At 59.5% G+C, this 17,053-nt stretch overlaps 2 protein-coding genes across 7 annotated transcripts in view; both read left to right on the forward strand.

Annotated features, from left to right (window-relative positions):
• The window catches only part of VAC14 (VAC14 component of PIKFYVE complex), a 128,813-nt gene extending 117,948 nt beyond the window's left edge, over nucleotides 1–10,865 (forward strand). The window contains exons 15-16 of one of the 6 annotated variants that reach the window (XR_014784642.1): nucleotides 848–998; nucleotides 7,587–10,865. Coding sequence is in view for 3 of the 6 variants with exons in the window: in XM_084812319.1 (XP_084668445.1) it covers nucleotides 848–998; nucleotides 7,587–7,752 (317 nt within the window). In the remaining 3 variants the exon portion in view is untranslated. The remainder of the gene's footprint in view (nucleotides 1–847; nucleotides 999–7,586) is intronic. The other 5 variants (XR_014784641.1, XR_014784643.1, XM_084812319.1 and 2 more) reach the window with 5 other exon arrangements.
• Nucleotides 10,866–12,093: 1,228 nt separating this feature from the next.
• Nucleotides 12,094–17,053, forward strand: part of MTSS2 (MTSS I-BAR domain containing 2) — a 116,478-nt gene continuing 111,518 nt past the window's right edge. The window contains exon 1 of the mRNA XM_084812335.1: nucleotides 12,094–12,372. Coding sequence (XP_084668461.1) covers nucleotides 12,304–12,372 — 69 coding nt within the window. The 5' untranslated portion in view covers nucleotides 12,094–12,303. The remainder of the gene's footprint in view (nucleotides 12,373–17,053) is intronic.

Raw genomic sequence — 17,053 nt, forward strand, 5'->3', positions numbered from 1 at the left:
CGGCCCCCTCGCAGCTCGTACTCTCCGGGAGGCCCTGGTGGTGTCCGCTGGAGCAGCGGCCTTCCCGTCTTGGCACATGGTGTGGGCTCCCTTGGCTGCTCCGCCTCAGGCTTTTCAGGGGGCTTAAGCTACCTAGTAAGTGCCTCCAGCCCGCCCTCACTTGGTCCGCCTTCTGGAGCCTCTGAGCATCGCTGTGGCTTTCTTCGGTGCCCTGCCCGGCTTGTTCAGGACCCTCCGGTGCTCTGGTGCCCAGAACGGGGATGCCCTGCAGCGCGGCCTCCTGCAGAGCATCTGCTGCCTCCTCTGGCCGGAACGCGGGCCTCCCAAGGGCGCCACTCCAGGAGGCGACTGTTGCGTGGGGGTCTTCCAGGGCAGGCAGCCCTGCGCAGCACCTGCCCCCATGTCTGTGCTGCCTCCCTCCCGTGCTTGCTGCTTTGATGGCAGGCCGAGGGGGTCGGGGGTCCCTGCCTGCCGCTTCAACGGGCTTTCCCATTCCACAGAACAGTCTTGTCTTGTAAACCCCACCACCGCTCTGGTGCCTGCAGATACCCACATTCCCACATCTTGTACGTAGACAGACCCACAACAGTGTGCGCTCTCCCTCAACCGTAGTGCTGTTGTTAGGAGTCTGGTCTCCCTTGCTTTACTTCTCGGGTCCATTTGCTGGGTGGGTAGAAGCAGCTCAACATACTGTGGCTCCACACACCCTGTGCTGCCCTGGGGAGACCGACGTGGTGTGCTAGTGCACTCCCAAAGGTGGAAGAGCTGGGCAGAACTAGAAGCCCCCCCCAGGGATGCTCTGCCTGTCTCAGCTAGGCCGGCTGACCCTGTCCTGGTTTGCTTCCAGATCTCCGCCTGCAACTGCTGGACGTGAAGAGCAATCCTTACCTCATCAAGGCTCTGTATGGGCTGCTGATGCTCCTGCCCCAGAGCAGTGCCTTCCAGCTCCTTTCCCATCGGCTGCAGTGCGTGCCCAACCCAGACCTCATGCAAGCAGCGTAAGTCACGACGTGCCAAGCAGCCCTCCTGCTGTCAGGCCTCGAAAAGCAGCCCTGCCTATTCCGGTCGGTGGGTGGGCAGGTCCTTCCTTCCCCCACAGAGGGTCCAGGCTGGCCCCGCAGTTGGTTCTGATTTGTCCTTCTGTGTCAGATTCACAAGAAAGCTGCCAAGGAACTTCTGTGTGAGGCTTGGGGGAGTTGTGGTTCCAGCCTCATCTGGGTGATGGGGCAGCCAAAACGCTGTCCTGATGCTTCACGTTTGTGTTGCACTTTTAACGGGCATGAAGCACTCTCATCTACATTTATCTTGGAACCTCTTACAACAGCCTTGTGGGGTAGGTCAGTCAGATTAACGTTCTCGTGTAGGATTAAATGCAGATCTGGCTGAATCCAGAAGTGGTGTTGGTGTCAGTTGACACGTCGAGGGGATTTGGAAGAATAAGATGTGTTGGGATGGTTGTTCCCCTGGCTTGAGGAAGAGAAATCTACACATCCCAGTGTGAATCACCATGTCCTATGTCCTCCTCGACAAATGAAGATGCGCTTCAGTGGAACGTAGGATAAAAACAACGTGGATGTCTGTGTACTGCTTGTCCGCATGGTATGGCAATGTGATGCTGCTGTATCCTTCAGTCAGGGAAAGAGTTGTCCCCCAGTGGGTTCAACTTACAAGTAGGCATGGTGGAGAATTCCGCCACGGAGCTCGGTGAGGCTGAATGCCAATGCATTCGGCCCCCCGAAATCCGTGGCGGAACGAAGCCCCCCCGCCCCGCAAAATGGGCCCAGAACGGAGCACCTACCTGCTGCCGTCCGTGCTGCATTGTGAATGGCGGCCGCAGATGCGGCCGCCATTTGCTTCTTCCATATAGCCATGATAGGCTTCGTAAATACTTACGTAGCCTATCATGGCTAATGCAGGGACTCCATTTGCGTCCCTGCGGAAGCCGTGATAGGCTACGTAAGTATTTATGTAGCCTATCACGGCAAAACTAAGGGAACACAAATGGCGGCAGCTACGGCGGCCGCCATTTGTGTTCCCTTTTTTCCCGCCGTGATAGGCTACGTAAATATTTACGTAGCCTATCACGGCAGAAAAAAAAGGGAATGCAAATGGCGGCCGCCATAGCCGCCGCCATTTGCGTTCATTGTTGTTTTTTTTTCGTGATAGGCTACATAAATATTTACGTAGCCTATCACGGGCCGGCGTAGGGACGCAAGTGGCATCCCCTACACAGGACGCCATTTGTGTCTGCACCAGCCCAGCAGCGGCTGGAGGCCCTGCTGCAGGTTGGCCTGGCTGACGGCTCTGCGGTGTGGCCGCGGAACGGAGCCAGCCAGGAAGGATTCCAGAGGGGAGGAACGGATCGCCTCCCCCCACCTGCGGAACCCGGCGGAGCCAGGTAAGCGGAGTTTCGTACACCCCTACTTACAAGGGCATTTGATGGGTATAAACAACTTGATCCCTTGCTGAAACTGATATAAATATGCAGTATAGCTTGTGCTCTGGGGGAAGACCGCTGCAAGGAGCTTCCACCAAGCCCATCCTGGCACTGCCGCCAGTCATGCCTGTGTGCCAACACTGCCCAGCCCCGAGGCCAGCAGGCGTTGTTGGGGAGGAGGGGCATGGCATGATGCGGAGCACCTGTGCCACAGCACTGCTCTCGAGCAGCAGAATGGGCAGGGAATCCCTCCTCTGCGTTCTGTCTTAAGCGTGGCTGGCCTTTCCTGGGACATGCTTGTTGAGAGCTCCTTCTGTTGTCATTCAGGCTTCCTGTGGACTCACCAGGTATGGGTGATGGGTGGCGCTGATGGGTGGCGCTAGGGCCAGTGAGGCTGATCTCTCTGTTCCTGGGCAGACGCAGGAGGGAGTGTCCCCAGCTGAACGGTCTGAACTGCTGTTGTGGGGAGGCCCTGTTCCTTGAGTTAAGGAGGCAGGAGTCCCTGGGGGCGGCCGGAGGAGGCCCTCCGAGGCTCCCTGAAGAACTGTGGGTCTTGGGGGCACCTCCTGGCCCTGCACCACAGAGAACGTTTGAGTTTTGTCTATATTTGGTCACCCTCGGAGGGCTATGCCTCGTCCACAGGCATTTTGGCATCAGGGATGGAAAATTTCACTTGTGGTATTGCCATGGAAACAAGCAGATGGGGAAGACGGCCTCGCTCCCCTCGTCTTGCCAGGGTTTGTTTAGGTCTCCGCAGGGAGCGGCACAAACCGCAGGCAGCAAGAGTCCTCTCCCTGCAGTGGGCCTGGCCCTGAGGGGAGCAAATGGTGCTGCCAAGGCATCCCACAGGGCAGAGAGCCGCTGGCCTCTCCTTGGCAGGCTCCTGTCACTCCGCTTGGGATTCTTGCCTGCTCAGGGCTTCGTGTCGCATTATTGTGAAAGAGGCCGCAGTGCCCCCAAGCCCAAAGCTGCATGTAGAAAATATGGTCTAAGCCAGACTTCCCCAACTGGGGCCCTCCAGATGGGTGGCACTACAACTCCTAGCATCCTCCAACCAGCTCTGGACCTGCTTGCGTGTGATGAGCCATCCCCTGGGGTGCATTTTCTGTTCCGTTTTTCTCCCCCCTCACCCTTGACAGCTGAATATTTGGAGCTGTCAGACAGACTGAACATCTGATTAACTGTGTCTGTGACCTACATTCCACTCAGCTCTGGCAGTGACTTCCGTAACAAATGCAGCTGAGACGCACACCCTCCTCCCGCCTCCCCCCACCATGTGCACGCCCAAGCGGAATCAGCTGGTGCTGAGTGACACGAAGGTGTCTTACCTGCAGCCCCCAACCCTGGCCAGTTGTCCATTTCACAGTGCAAGGATAACTCTGCAGGCCTCTTCCGACATGCTGCCTTTGCAGAGGGAAAGCTGTGCTCCACGTGGGCTCTACTGGAAGGGGCTTGGGGGCAGGGTTCTGAGGCAGAATCTATGCCACAGGGTAAGTGCTCCCCAAATGGTCATGTGGACCGGCCTTCCATTGTCTGACTGTGTGTGTGTGTGTTTAAGGGGGGGCAGTGTTTGGAAGATTTTGCAAGAGCTTCCAGATTTTTCATTAGAAGGCTTAACCGAAACTCTGTTGTGACACGACAGAAGTTCTGTGGTCAATACCTGCCGAAGACTTTTTTTTATTCCCCCAGGGCTTTTTTGAAAAAATGTGTAACTTCAGAATTTGTCTTCCTGCTGCTTTTAGCTATTGTTTTCTTGAGCTGCATCTATGTTTTTAAATTCCATAAACTGCCCTAGAATCTTTGATGAAGGCTGGTATATAAATTATGTCTCTCCCTCTCTCTCTATTTTAATTGGCTATTTGTGATGTTGGTCTTGGCAGTGCAAAGGCTTATCTTCTCCCGGCTCCCCAGCCCTCTGCTACTGCAGGCTCTGGAGAGGCAGTGGCTTTGTCGCTCATTCATTTCATTCATTCGTGGTATTTCCATGCTGCCCTGTAGCCGAAGCTCTTTGGGCAGTTCATAACAAAAGGCACTGGCCTGTGAACAGAGCTCTGTGAGGCCTGTGGTGTGAGGACAGGCAGGTTAAGGCAGTGTTGTCTCCTCTTGCGAGTGCCGCCTTTGTGACATGAAACATCGGGGAGACTATATGACAGATGAGTCCAGTAACTGGGGAGCAACCTAATATATTTGTCCCCGTGTCCTCCAACCCAGCTCTGCTACTGGAGCAGTGGAAGGAGTTGCCCCATCGCTCAGCATCACGCTGTTCCAACCGCTCTCTCTGTCTCACTGATGGGAGAAGTGCAGCCTCAGGCCATGCCCGGCCTTGCTCCAATGAAAGGAGTCCAGTCTGTTGCATGAGCCATGTCATCTCTGTGGTGCTGCCAGTCCAGGCCGAGAACAAACGGAGCTGGGGTGGGGGCGGGGGGGGGGGATGGTGTTCACCTTTTGGCCTGGGCTGCTTCAAGCTCTCTTCTTGAAATGTCTCATTTTGCTTTGCGCACGGCCTGGCGTCGTCCAGGTCTTTCCATCGCTCTGGAAACCCATAATCTCTGCATCCCTCTGTTTGTGATGTCCTTATGCTGGTTGCCAGGGACTGAACTATTCTAAAATGGAATTTCACGTCTCTCCATTTGGAAAATGTCTTTCCAAGACATTTGGTACAGCTGCTGCTGCCTTGAAGGAGAGAGGCAACACTGGGAAAACTGTATCCTTCCTTGGACTAGCTCATGCGGGCAAGAGTTTGGAAGTCGGAATGTCTCTGACTTGGCTTCCTGAGAGGGAGTTTGCTGAGGCTTTGCAGAATTGCTTATTTACCAACAAATACTGTTTTGTCAATAAATTGGTCTATACTGGGCTGTGTACACTTTGCACACGTGTACGCGCGTGCGCACACGAGTTCTGAGTCAAGAGCGTTCCCATTCTGCAATCAAGCTAAATTAGGCAAATCTGGCCACATTTGCTTGCTTTGTTTCCAGAATCCTGGTTTTCAAAGGATTTGGTATTTTGGGGGATGGGATCAGAGAAAGGAAGGATTGATCATGGACAGAATCCAGGCATGTACAGAAAGAGTCACTGAGCAGGAGGAGGGAGGTTTTCACTGCCCGCTCCCAATGGCAGTCTTCTACCACTCTCCTGCACCTTTGAGCTTTCGGCAAACATCCCTAACAAGCTTTGATGTGTGCTGTCTGCTGCCATAAAGTGAGAGCTAGAGACTTGAGATGCTCAACTTGCGAGAATCTGCTGTTAATCCAGTGATTCCCAGAGCACAAGGGAAGGTGTGTTGTCCTGGCAATTGTTACCATGTTGGCCCATGTCCCAAAGTAAGGAGGTGCTCCTCTACTGGGGGCTGGGTGGAGAGAGAGGGTGACCTCACACTACACTTGCAAGTCAGAAGCCCGTTCTCAGCTTTGTGCATTTTGTAAAGTTAATTCCGCCTGCCTCTAACACTGAGGCTGCAATAATGTGTAGACTTACTTGGAGGGAAGTCCCACTGAATTCAGCAAGTCAAACATTCATAGGGTTGGGCAGCACTTCTCTTTGTTGTCTATAATACAGAATTGATTAGAAATGCAAGTATTTCCTCATCCTTCCATTTGGTTGCCTAATCATAACCTTTTTTAAATTTTAAGCATACAATGACTGTATGTTAACGTATCCCTCAATTAATTTGTCTAATTCCCATTTAAAGTCATCCAGGTTGGGGGCCATCACGACATCTTGATGATAGCTTCAACTATGTGTTGTGTGACAAAAGTACTCTTATCTGTCCTGAATCTCCCGCCACTCAGCTTCAAACTCACCGTTCCTTATTGGTTTCCTCTTTGCATGCTTCCCGTTTGATTAGGCCCGGCCACCTCTGGAAGTGGGGTGGTCATCTTCTCGGCTTGAGATTGAGCTGGAAGATCCGTCAAGGGTCCATTTTCAAACTGTGTCCAGGGAATCAACTGGGATTTGATGGCAACTTTGAAGGTGCTCCTAGTGAGAAGATAATAGGAGCAGATGCCACAGCTGCCTCATTGTTTTCCATCCCCCCCTGGAATGTGCAACCACAGGGAAATGTTGGGTGTGTTCTGGGGCAGCCTTCCCCAACCTGGTGCTCTCTGGAGGTGTTGGACCACAACTCTCAGCATCCCCCAGAGGACCAGCACAACTGGAGGGCGCCAGGTTGGGGAAGATGAATTGGGTGTGTGCGTGTGCATGTATGTGCATGGATGGCAAGAAGCCAGTTCACTCAACTTGAACTGGTTCTTCACCCAGGACCTGCCTCCCAAGCCTCTCCAGCACATATGGCAACGCCCCACTCAGCACACGGTGCTGGGATAAGTACTGGGAAGGATGGTAGAGAAATGCTTTGAATTAAAGGCAAAAGCCCAGCTCTGCCTGGGAGAGCCCCCGTGCTCATGGATTGCTGAAGACTAGCTGGTGTGCGAGGCCACTGAGGCCTTCCAATCCAGACATGGGGCCGTATCCAATTTTAGTAGAAATGGGCCTCAGAAATGGGCCTCAAGCTAGCCTAACATTGGATGCAGCCCGTTAGTTTTTTATAACATGATCGGCTTCAGGCAGGGAACGTTTCGTGCAGGCGTTCCATTGAACTAGATGGGGCTGCTGCTTCTCTTCCAGAGTGCTGAAGAGCTTGCCGAGGGGCTGTTCCTGATCGGCAATGCCCTTGGCGACCTTCAAGGCCTCTCTCCCTTGTCTGTACCTTCATGGGAACCGAGATCCACCCCCAAGCCGTGAGGCAGAGGCATGGGAGTGCCCAGGGGAAGGGGGCATGCTTTTCCTGCTACTTGCTGCCCAGCTCCGGAGACCCGGTTTATTGGCTGCTGGAAGGCGGAGCAAGTGCCTAGCCCTGCCTCTGGGCTGCTGTGCCTGGGCTGGGTTTCTGTGCCTTCAGTATTTGGGCGTTTTTCATCCTAATAGGAGAGAGGGAAGAGAATTCATGCAGATGTGGTGGAGAGAGCTTCAGATGTATTTATCTGAAACAGTACTGCTACGTCTATGAAAGAGCTTGTCGAAATCCGGCCTCCATGGGATTCTGGGCAGCCTCTCTCCCATGGAGGTGTTCTCCCCCACGGCTTAAGAGCGGTGGCGACACTCCCTGGCAAGGCCGCCCGGCCCCCTGACACCCTCTGCTCCCTCTCCACAGGGGCGGCCCCAAGAGCAGCGTTGCATTGAAGAAGGTGGCAGCTGCCACGGCCGTTGACTACGCGGAGCTGCTGCAACACTTCGAGGAGGTCCAGAACAGGCACCTCCAGGTGCGGCACCAGCGAGCTGCCCGTGGTGAGAACCTGGATCGAAGAGGCCTCTTCTGAAGGCTGAGCCAGAGGAAGCAGGGGGCCCTGGTAGCCACTGGCCAGGCCCTGCTGCAAACCGCACAGCTAGGAGATGTCCTTTGCCTCAGGCAGCGAGCCAATCTGTTTGCCCCATCCGGGGCCTCTCCTGCCCTCCCAGGTCAGGCTGGTTTGGGGCGGGGGATACGACACTCCTGCCCAGTCCAGGACATAGTGTTTTCCTCTAGCAGAGGGCAAGCCCTTGCCTCCACTGGGGTCTTCCCTTGGGATGGTCACCTGAGGTGCCATACCTGCCAGAGGGGGAAAGGGGCAGAGGCACTCTCTGGGCCTCTCCTCCCCTTTGGCCTGGATTGCAAAGATTTGCCCCCTCCCCACCCAGCCTGGCGTTGGACACCTGTGACGTCAGGACCCCCTCTCCCCTCCAAGAATCATGTGTGTAGATTGCACAGCCTTAACCTACAGCTATCCTGCGTATGTATATAAATATAGATCTCTAGGCCTATTGGGTTTGTAGCCTGAGAATCTTTGTACTATTGTAAAACACCCCTTGTTGAAATAAAAGAATGATGGCAAAACACCCCACAAAGCAGACTTCTCTTCCTTTAACGGCATATGCACATGGGGCAGCGGACTTCCCCCAGCCACACTGAACGAAAAAGCCGGTCAGTGGCTGACTGAGGCCCTCCCCTCCCAAGCAGCACAAGGGCTGGTCAGGCAAGGTCTCACTGACCACAGAATCTCGGAGTGGGAGCGGGCCATGGAGTCCAGCCCACAAATCTCATCTACAGCATCCCTGGCAGATGGCTGTCTGGTCTCCGCTTGAGCATGTCCAGCATGTCCTCCACCTCTCAGGGCAGTTGGCTCCATTGTCTGACTGCTTTCACTGCTCTGGTTTGGGTCTGCAGCCCAACCCTGCGGATTTTAAAAGGCGGGCGTGTAACAGCAGCAGCCTTGGACCCCTCCTCCTCTAAAAAATTAGACAGGGTAAATCCACCCTAGGACTGCTCCATCCATTGGGCAACAGAGCCCCTGCTCAGTGCAGCCCACCCGGAAGGTGCTGGAGGGCTGACTTGTGAGGAAGGACAGTGGGGAAGAAGCGCACCTCCTGGGCTTTGGGTTCTGGATCAGCAGCCAGAGTGGCCTGGCAGCCTCCTGATCACTTAACAGTGGTGCAAAGAGCCAGATCTGAGGAATGGGCATCCAGCTGGCTGTGGGTCTGTGGTGGCCCAGGCCTGGAGGGCGAGGTGGACTTCTTTCCTGTGCCAAGGAAGGAACCGAGCAGAGCCCCGCAGAGGCAGCCAGGTGAGGGTGCAGCAGCCACCCATGCAATGAGCCACATGACGCAGTGCGCTGGCTTTCCCAGCATGCGGAGCCTGAACGCTGAGGGGCCGGAGTGGGAACAGAGGCCTTCCTCAGGGTTCAGGGGGAAATGGCAACAGCAGACGGCTTGAGCGAGTGGCGCCATGCCCAAACTAAACATCCAGTGTTAGACTCATAGAATACAATGGTAGCGTTGGAAGGGGCCTGCAAGGCCGAGTCCAACCCCCTGCACAATGCAGGAGTCCAAGTCAGAGCATCCCTGACAGGTGGCTGTCCAGCCTCGTCTTCAATGCCTTGTGTGGGAGAGCCCACCGCCTCCCCAGGTCATGGGTTCCATTGTCCGTTTCTCCGGAAGCATCACGAGGGCCAAGTGTTGAGGGGGACTCCCCCCTCCATGAGCCAGCACTGGCTGTTCTGCCCTGCCCCGGCTGGAGAAGGGGAGCCTTCCTCTTGCTAGAGCGTCTCGGTGTCTCCGACTTTGAGAACTGTGGCACAAGGAGACTTCACCACCACCACCACCACCACGTGCTACTTAGAAACAAGGTTGCGTCACTTGTTCCCCATCCCAAAAGCTTGAAACGCCCCTCCTGAGACTGAGTTACTGGCTGCAAGAGCTTTAAAATACAACATGCTGGGATTTTTGGTCGCACCCCTTTTGCCTCCAGCTCCACCAACCACCGGAATGTGGACCCCAAGAGCTTTTCCGAGCGGGATTTGGCCCTTGAGCTGAAAGAGGCTCCATGCCCCTGATGCAGCGGAGACCACTGCTTTAGCCGTACTGTTGCTGGCATGCTCTGGTTATTCTCCCGTCTCTGTGCCCTCCAGGAAATGCTAAAGTGCATGCACTTGCTGCTGTGTACCCGAATTAAAACTGGGCCTGCACTTGAATCTGAAGAGGTTTACTTTGTCAAGAGGAGCCCTTGTCTGGTTATGTCTCCTGCTTGGAGGAGTGTCCGCAGCCAGATATGCAACAGGCAGCCTCCTCTGGAGGCGAGGAATCCTGCTGTGGTAGCCATGGACTGCCCCCATCACACCTGCTTCAGCCCTTGACTTCTGCCTGGACAGAAGCAAGGGCTGAGGCCCTTACAGAGATGCAACAGGGAGACTTTTGGCTCAGAGCTTTTTACCTTGACTTCATTTCTAGCTTGTGGCACTTGCAGGTGTCAAGAGGCTCCTGCTTGCACAGGGCTACCTAGGAAAGGGGCACCTCGGTTATCCTTTTGACGCCCTTGGCAGGCTGGGCAACAGGGCCAGCCTTAGGAGTGGGAAAGCTGGGTGCCAAACTGAGCTCCGGGGCTGCGTTCTTGAATTTACTGTGCACAATGAGCCAGGGTGGTGCTAATGTCCTCTGGAGGCTGCTGCTACCACCCAGCACAGGGCCCGCTGCTTGTGGCTGAGGAGGGTGTTGGAGCTCAGGGCGCAGAGCTTGCAGCAAGAGCCATTTTGTGCATGTGCTGAACATAATAAAGAATATAGACCTACAGCTCCACAGGAGCCCTCTTGAGAGCCACCCACACCACACAACGGAGACTTCATTGGGATCCTAGAAGTGGAGCAGGGGTGTGCCAAAAGCGGAGCAGCAAATGAGGGGTCGCTCACCCCGGGCCCTTTTCATAGCCATTGCTGGGGGAAAGGCCTGGGAGCGGCAGGGCCTGTTGCACCGCCGCCTATACAAGCCATACAACTTGGTATCGCTACAAAACTGCCCGGGGGGGGGCAGTTTGCCCCAGGCCCCCACAAAGACAGCCCCCCCCCCCGCCCGGATCCCTGTGTCCATAAAAGACTTCAAACTGCCCTCTTTAAGATGACGGACTGCAACATGGCACTGACTCTCGACAGGCAGTTGTGACTCGAGGGGCCTCTCCCCGGCCACCACGAAGTGACCTTTTGCCGTTGCGTGCAGAACCAGAAGAGCCGCTAATCTGGGGCTTGGCAAGCCAGGCGCGGGGGAGGCGCCGCGCGTTAGCTAGGCCAGCAGCCCGGCGGCAAGGGGGCGAGAGCGAGACCCATCGCGGGCAGATGAAGCCGGCCGGCGCAGCAACAGCGGCAAGCTGCTCAGGCGGGCCTGTGGCGGGCCAGGCCGCGCAGCCCCGGCCGCAGAGCCGGCGGGGCGGCCTCCGGGAGGCAGGGGAGGGCGGCCGGAGCGCAGCTCCCCGCGGCGGCTCCCGCAGGGCAAGGCAGAGGCGGCGCACGGGCAGGGCGCGCGGGAGGGGTCCTCCAGGGAGCGGGGAGGCGGCAGCAGCCCCCGGCTGCGCGGCCGGAGGAGCGGGGAGGCGGGAGCGCCGCGACGGCCCCCAGCCCGTGTCGGGGAAGACGAAGCGCCCCGTGCTGCGGGCTGCCAGGGCGCGGCGGGGCTCCTCGGCTGCGCCAGGGCTCTCGCGGGCGGCCCGCGGCCTTGCGCACAGGCCCTCGGCGGGCAGCGCTTGCCCCGCCCCCGCGGCGCGCCGCACAGCCGACGGGGCGCCGCGGGCGCTGTCGCTCCTGGGGCGGCCCGGCCCGGCCCGGCCCGGCCCTGCCGGGGCGGGGGCGGCCCGGCGCCGCGCGTCCTGCGCCACGCAGGAGCCGAGGCCCAGCGCTGCACAGCGGCAGCAGAGCGGCGGCGCGGTCGCCCAGCTACCCGCGCGCGGGTTCGGGCCGCGGGCGCCTCTTGCCGGCTGACCGGCCTGCTCTGGGCCCGCGCCCGCCGGCCCGCTGCCGGCTGTCTCAGCCGCCGTCGCCCGCGCCGGCAGGCGGTGGAGCGGCCGCCCCGTCGCAAGGCAGATCGTGGCGCCGGGGCTCCTCCGCGCCCGAGCGCCGGCTCCTCGGCCCAGCGCGCCACCGCCGGGGGCCCCGCTCCCGCGTGTCGGGGAGCCCGGCCGGGAGCGCCGCGCGCGGCTCCGGCGGGGCCCCGACGCCCCGCGGCCTTCCCGGCGGCGGCGGCGCGGCTCGCCGCCCGCGTGACCGGAGCGAGCCTCCCCCCGCCCGCGCCGGCAGTGCGGCTGGCGCCTCCCCCGCGCCCGGCGGCTCCGCGGCCGCCCGCCCCGCGTGCCCGGCCTCCCCCGCACGTCGCGGCCGCTGCAGCCGCCGCCCAGAGGCGCGAAGTGACCGCGGCGCCGGCGGGCGCGCGGACAAAGGGCGCGCGGCGGCGCGGCGAGGGAAGGGAGGGACCGAGCGGGAGGCCCCGCCCGCCCGGCCGGCCTTAGCTCCGTCCCGGCGCCGCGGCGGCCGCTGCTCGCGGGTCTCTGGGCTCCGCCGGCTCGCCGGGCTGCGGCCATGGAGGCGGCGGACAAGGAGTGCGGCGCGCTGGGCGGCCTCTTCCAAGCCATCGTCAGCGACATGAAGGTGAGCCGCCGGGGCTGCGGCTGCCGGGCGGGCCCGCGAGCCGGGGGACCAGCGCGCGGCGCGGCGCGGCGCGGGGGCGAGGCGAGGCGAGGGCGCGGCCCCCCGGCTCGGGCAGCGGCTGCGCCCCGCGGCGCCTTTCCCAGCGCGGCCGGCCGCCTCCCTCCCGGGCTGCCCGAGGAGCTCGCGCCTCCGCCAGCCCGGCTCCCGAGCGAGCGCGCCGAAGATGCCCCCGACGGGGCTGCCGTTGCCGGAGGCGGGGGCCCGCCCGAGCGCCGCCGGGGCCATGACGGGGCCCGGGGTCCGCCTGGGCTCCCGCGGCTCCTCTCCGCCCGCGCAGGGGGCTGGGCCTCGGGAGGCGCGCGTGGAGGGGCAGGTCTGGCGGGCCGCAAAGGCGAGAGCGACGCCGAGCGTGTGCAGAGCGCCGTTCCTTTGCCAGCCCCCCGCCGTGCAGCAGAGCCGGCTTCCGGGAAGAGCCCTGGCCGCTTCCCCGGGGTCATGGGACGCTGGCTGGACACGGCGGGGGGAGCGGCCCGCCCCGCAAGCCGCAGGGCTGCTGGGCGACAGTTGCCTGCCGGATCGCGGCGGGGGGAGGGGGTCGCCACCGGCGGGCGCGGGCCTGCCCCTCCCCGGGGCCTGCGTGCGCCGTCGCGCTCGGGCTCTGGCTAGGCGGCCGCGGAGGGGGGCCCGGGAGGGCGGAATGCGGGAGGGCAGCCGCCGCCGGAGCAGCGGAGGAGAAGCCGGCCGGGAGGACAGCGCGGCAGGAGCGGGGCGTCTGCCGAGCCTGGCAGGCCCACGCGGCGGGCCTGGCGCGGAGATGGCCCGCGTTCCCGCGCCAGCCGGGCGCTTCTGTGGCTGCCGCTTCGGGCCACGGGGCCCCTGGCGCCAGGAGCTGCACGGCCGCGCGTCCCGGCCCCGGCCGGCCCGTGAGCGCCGTGGGCGCTGGGCGCTGGGGCCTCTCCTTGGATTCTCGCCGCAGGCAGGAGTCGGGGCTGCGCGCTGGGGCGGGGAGCGGCTGGCCGGGACGCGTCCCTTCGTGGCGCCAGTCGTTGGGCGCGGGGCGGGCGCGGACCTCCTGGCTGCGCTCGTCGAGGCCCCGCCGCGTCGAGCACAGCCCCCCTCCGCGCCCCCGCGCTTTCCCGGGGCTGGCGTGCGGGTGGCCTCCCTCAGGCCCGCCCGGAGGAGCCGCTCGGGGACGTCCTTGCCAGCGGTGGGCACTCCGCCGCGTGCTGCTGTCCACAGCTGCCCAGGACGGCGGGGCCGGGACACAGGCAGGCCTGGCGGACGCCGCACCTGGGCTGCAGCAGAGCCCTCTGGCTCATGGCGTTCTCCCTGCTGCGGCAGATCGGGGGTCCACAGGCCCACCCCGGGTCTTCCTTTCTGCCGAGTTTGATTTCCGTTTCTCCTCCCGTGGGGTTTAAGATTCTGGTTCTGCAGCTCTCAATTCTGGTTCTGCAGCTCTCGCTCAATTCTGGTTCTGCAGCTCTCGCTCAACCTGAATTAAGGCTTGTGCTACAGAGTGCATTGGATATCGACCCATCCCAGGACTGGCCCAGTTTCAAAAACCAGCAGTTGGCTGTCTTAGGACTGGAAGTCCCTCTGTTTTGCATTAAATCCAGCATGCTGCAGATGTCATCCATTTGCTGAATGTGCCTCTTCCACCCCTCTTTCGGCCATACAGCTTGCGAGTAAGAGTTGTGTGTCTCTTGCAGAATTCACAATTATGTTTTGCTACTTCTTGTTAGCACAGGGCTATGTGGGGCAAGAAAGGAAGTCCTACCCAGGTGCTTGGTTTTTAGGAGTTTATTAGAAACTCCCCATCAGACACACCCCAGCTTGCGACTAGCCACTCTACAGAATAAGCTGGGATTTTTGGAAGCTGGTGGGGATGAAGGCACCCTGCATGGAATACCCAACTGTGCAATCTGTGGTGTGTGTGTCGTCCCGTCCCCCCCTGCAACACCAAATGGCCTGGGACGTTCCTCAGCTCCTCGTCAAACAGGCACGCACCCTTTGGCAGCCCATGGGTATGTGAAGGGCCCATTGAGGCACTGACCCCTGTGATAAGGGCCGACCTCCCTGCTTCTGCCTCCTTGCTCTCCTCTGCCCTTTCGCCTGTCCTTTGCTCTGACCTGTTTCATCAGTGCTCCAAAGCGTCTTTTTTTTACATGGATGTTTTCTAATCAGTGTTATGGGCAACTGGAGTAAAGCAAGAAGCTGTGGGATAGAACAGCAGTTCTTTGGAAGCATTCTGCTCTTTGCAGGTTTATTAGCAATCCCCTATTTTCAGGCCAGTCACTGAACTTTGTCAGACCTGGGAAAAACCCCTCCCCCAATTACCCCCAATTTGCAGTGTGGGCCACAGTTTTAAAAGATGATGATGAATTACATTTCTATACCGCCCCACAGCTGAAGCTCTCTGGGCAGTTTACAGAAGTTACGGCAGTACTGCTGCTGGTGCAACCCGCCTTAGGGTATGGGCCCAGGTACACCAGCTCCAGCACACTAGCGAGTGTGGTATTCTGTGCTCTCTCAGCACCAAGCCCACAACATGACCAGAAGAGCAAACATGGCACTGGTGCCCCCCCCGTGACAACTCCTCTTACCCACAGTGGCCCACAAAACCTGCAGGCAGAGGGAAGAGGGCCCTCCCCTTGGCTCGGTTCTGCTTTGGCCCTGACCCCCCGGCGCAGGGTCAAGAGGGCGCCACGTGGACCTGGAAGGCCTCTCTTAAAACAGGCCAAATGGTTCAAGTCCACCCTTGCCCAGCCATTTCAGCACCAAGCCCACAACATGACCAGAAGAGCAAACATGGCACTGGTGCCCCCCCCGTGACAACTCCTCTTACCCACAGTGGCCCACAAAACCTGCAGGCAGAGGGAAGAGGGCCCTCCCCTTGGCTCGGTTCTGCTTTGGCCCTGACCCCCCGGCGCAGGGTCAAGAGGGCGCCACGTGGACCTGGAAGGCCTCTCTTAAAACAGGCCAAATGGTTCAAGTCCACCCTTGCCCAGCCATTTCAGCTCAACACTTGCCAGAGATAAGCTTGGAAGGGAATATTATCAATGGATATTGGGCGAGCTAGGAATCTTTTCACAATGTGCGTTTATTTTCAAACAAACATTTCTTCTGCCAGGCTGGGGACGTGTGGGGAAGGCAGTGGGACCCCCATGAGCGCGGCCAGCACCAGCTCCCTCCGGCTGCTCAGAGATGCCGGCTCGAGGCTGGGGCTGCACCAGCACTGGAGGGGCGACTTCGGCCTGGTGGGAGCCCAGCCAGCATGGCAGGGTCTTGCCCCAGCCGCAGAGATCAGCTCTCGCTGCGTGGGACAGAGTGCTTTCCAAAGGGGGCGCCCTGCGGTGACAGCCCGACCTGACACAGTCAGCTCTTGGGCAGGAGGACTGCCATGGGAGAGGGGTCCGGGAGATGCTGCTGTGCCACTGCCTCATTTCTGACCCCCCCCCCCCGCTGCTTGTCGGGCACAACCCCAAGCGTGGCTGTTGCAATGGCACCGCAGGATCAAGCCACACTGGTCCCCACAGTTCCTGCTCTAGGGAGCGTCTCTCTAGTGACCCCACATTGGCCAGCACAGAAGGGGAACCTTTGAATTGCCCGAGCCTCCATCCCCATCAGTCTCAGGCGAGGGGCCCTGGCCCAGTGTGGGGCAGGGGCTGCTGCTAGGTCCAGCCTCTGGGGCAGGCTTCAGTCAGCCATGGCAGAGCAGTCGGAATGTGGCAGGTAGACAGCAAGTGGGCTGTACCGACTCCTGGACAGAGCGATTCAGGACATCCCCAGAGCGACTTGCGTTTTGCCCTGTCGGTCACACTATTGCACCAACTCTGCCAGTGCTCAAAGTTTCCCTAAGCACCCCCTCCTGTATTACGATGCCTATATCATTGCGGGGTGGGGCAAAAGGGGAGGAAAGCAGGTTTGGGGGTCTTGCTTGGGGACATGATGGCTGTGAGCATTTCTAGGCTACTTATGGAGGAAAAGCCATTCTGTTGCATTGATTAAAGTCAATTATGCTCATTTTTCAAACAAGGTTTACAAAGTGGCTTGCAATAAAGTGACCTTGTCTCTAGTCGCTGTGTGGTTGTACTCCTGCAAGGAAGAATGAGTAGAGCCGAGTGTCTGGACTGCAGTGTTCCCTGATTGCCTCTACCCACCATTTTGTTCCCAGTGCATGGTGGGAGCTCGCCTGGCCGGGGGAGTTTGTTGCCCACATGGGTCCCACTGACCCTGAGGGCATGCTTAAGTCTGGCCATCTTGCAGGAAACTGATGCCTGCCGCATTAAGGGAGCCAGCCCCTTGTTCCTCTGTATTCCTGGGAAGGGGAGCGCTGTGTGTGGGTTCCCTTTCTTTTGGGAGTCTTTCATGGATGCGAGAAGAGGAGGAAGGTGCCTGTTCAGTGGCTTTCTCCTGCCTCCGAGTCCTCTCTCTTGCTTACCTGCATGGGCTACTTTCACCATGCCCTCCCTAATTTCCCTTGCAGAGTCCAAGCGCTGGGTGGGTGTTAGTGTCCAAGCTCCAGCAGTACAGTACCTGTGGGAAATCTGCAGCCACACATGTTAAGCTTGTTGGGGGCTTGCTAGCTAGGCTGCATCAGCACCCTGCGTCACCCAAGGTCTCAGTCGCTGCTTCTCCTTCCCCGGTGTCTTCAGTGAAGCTGCCCCCTGTGCCCAGTGAG

The sequence above is a fragment of the Heloderma suspectum genome, chromosome 8, assembly GCF_057233095.1.
Source record: "Heloderma suspectum isolate Gila_16-S chromosome 8, 16-S_ref, whole genome shotgun sequence".
NCBI lineage: Eukaryota > Metazoa > Chordata > Lepidosauria > Squamata > Helodermatidae > Heloderma > Heloderma suspectum.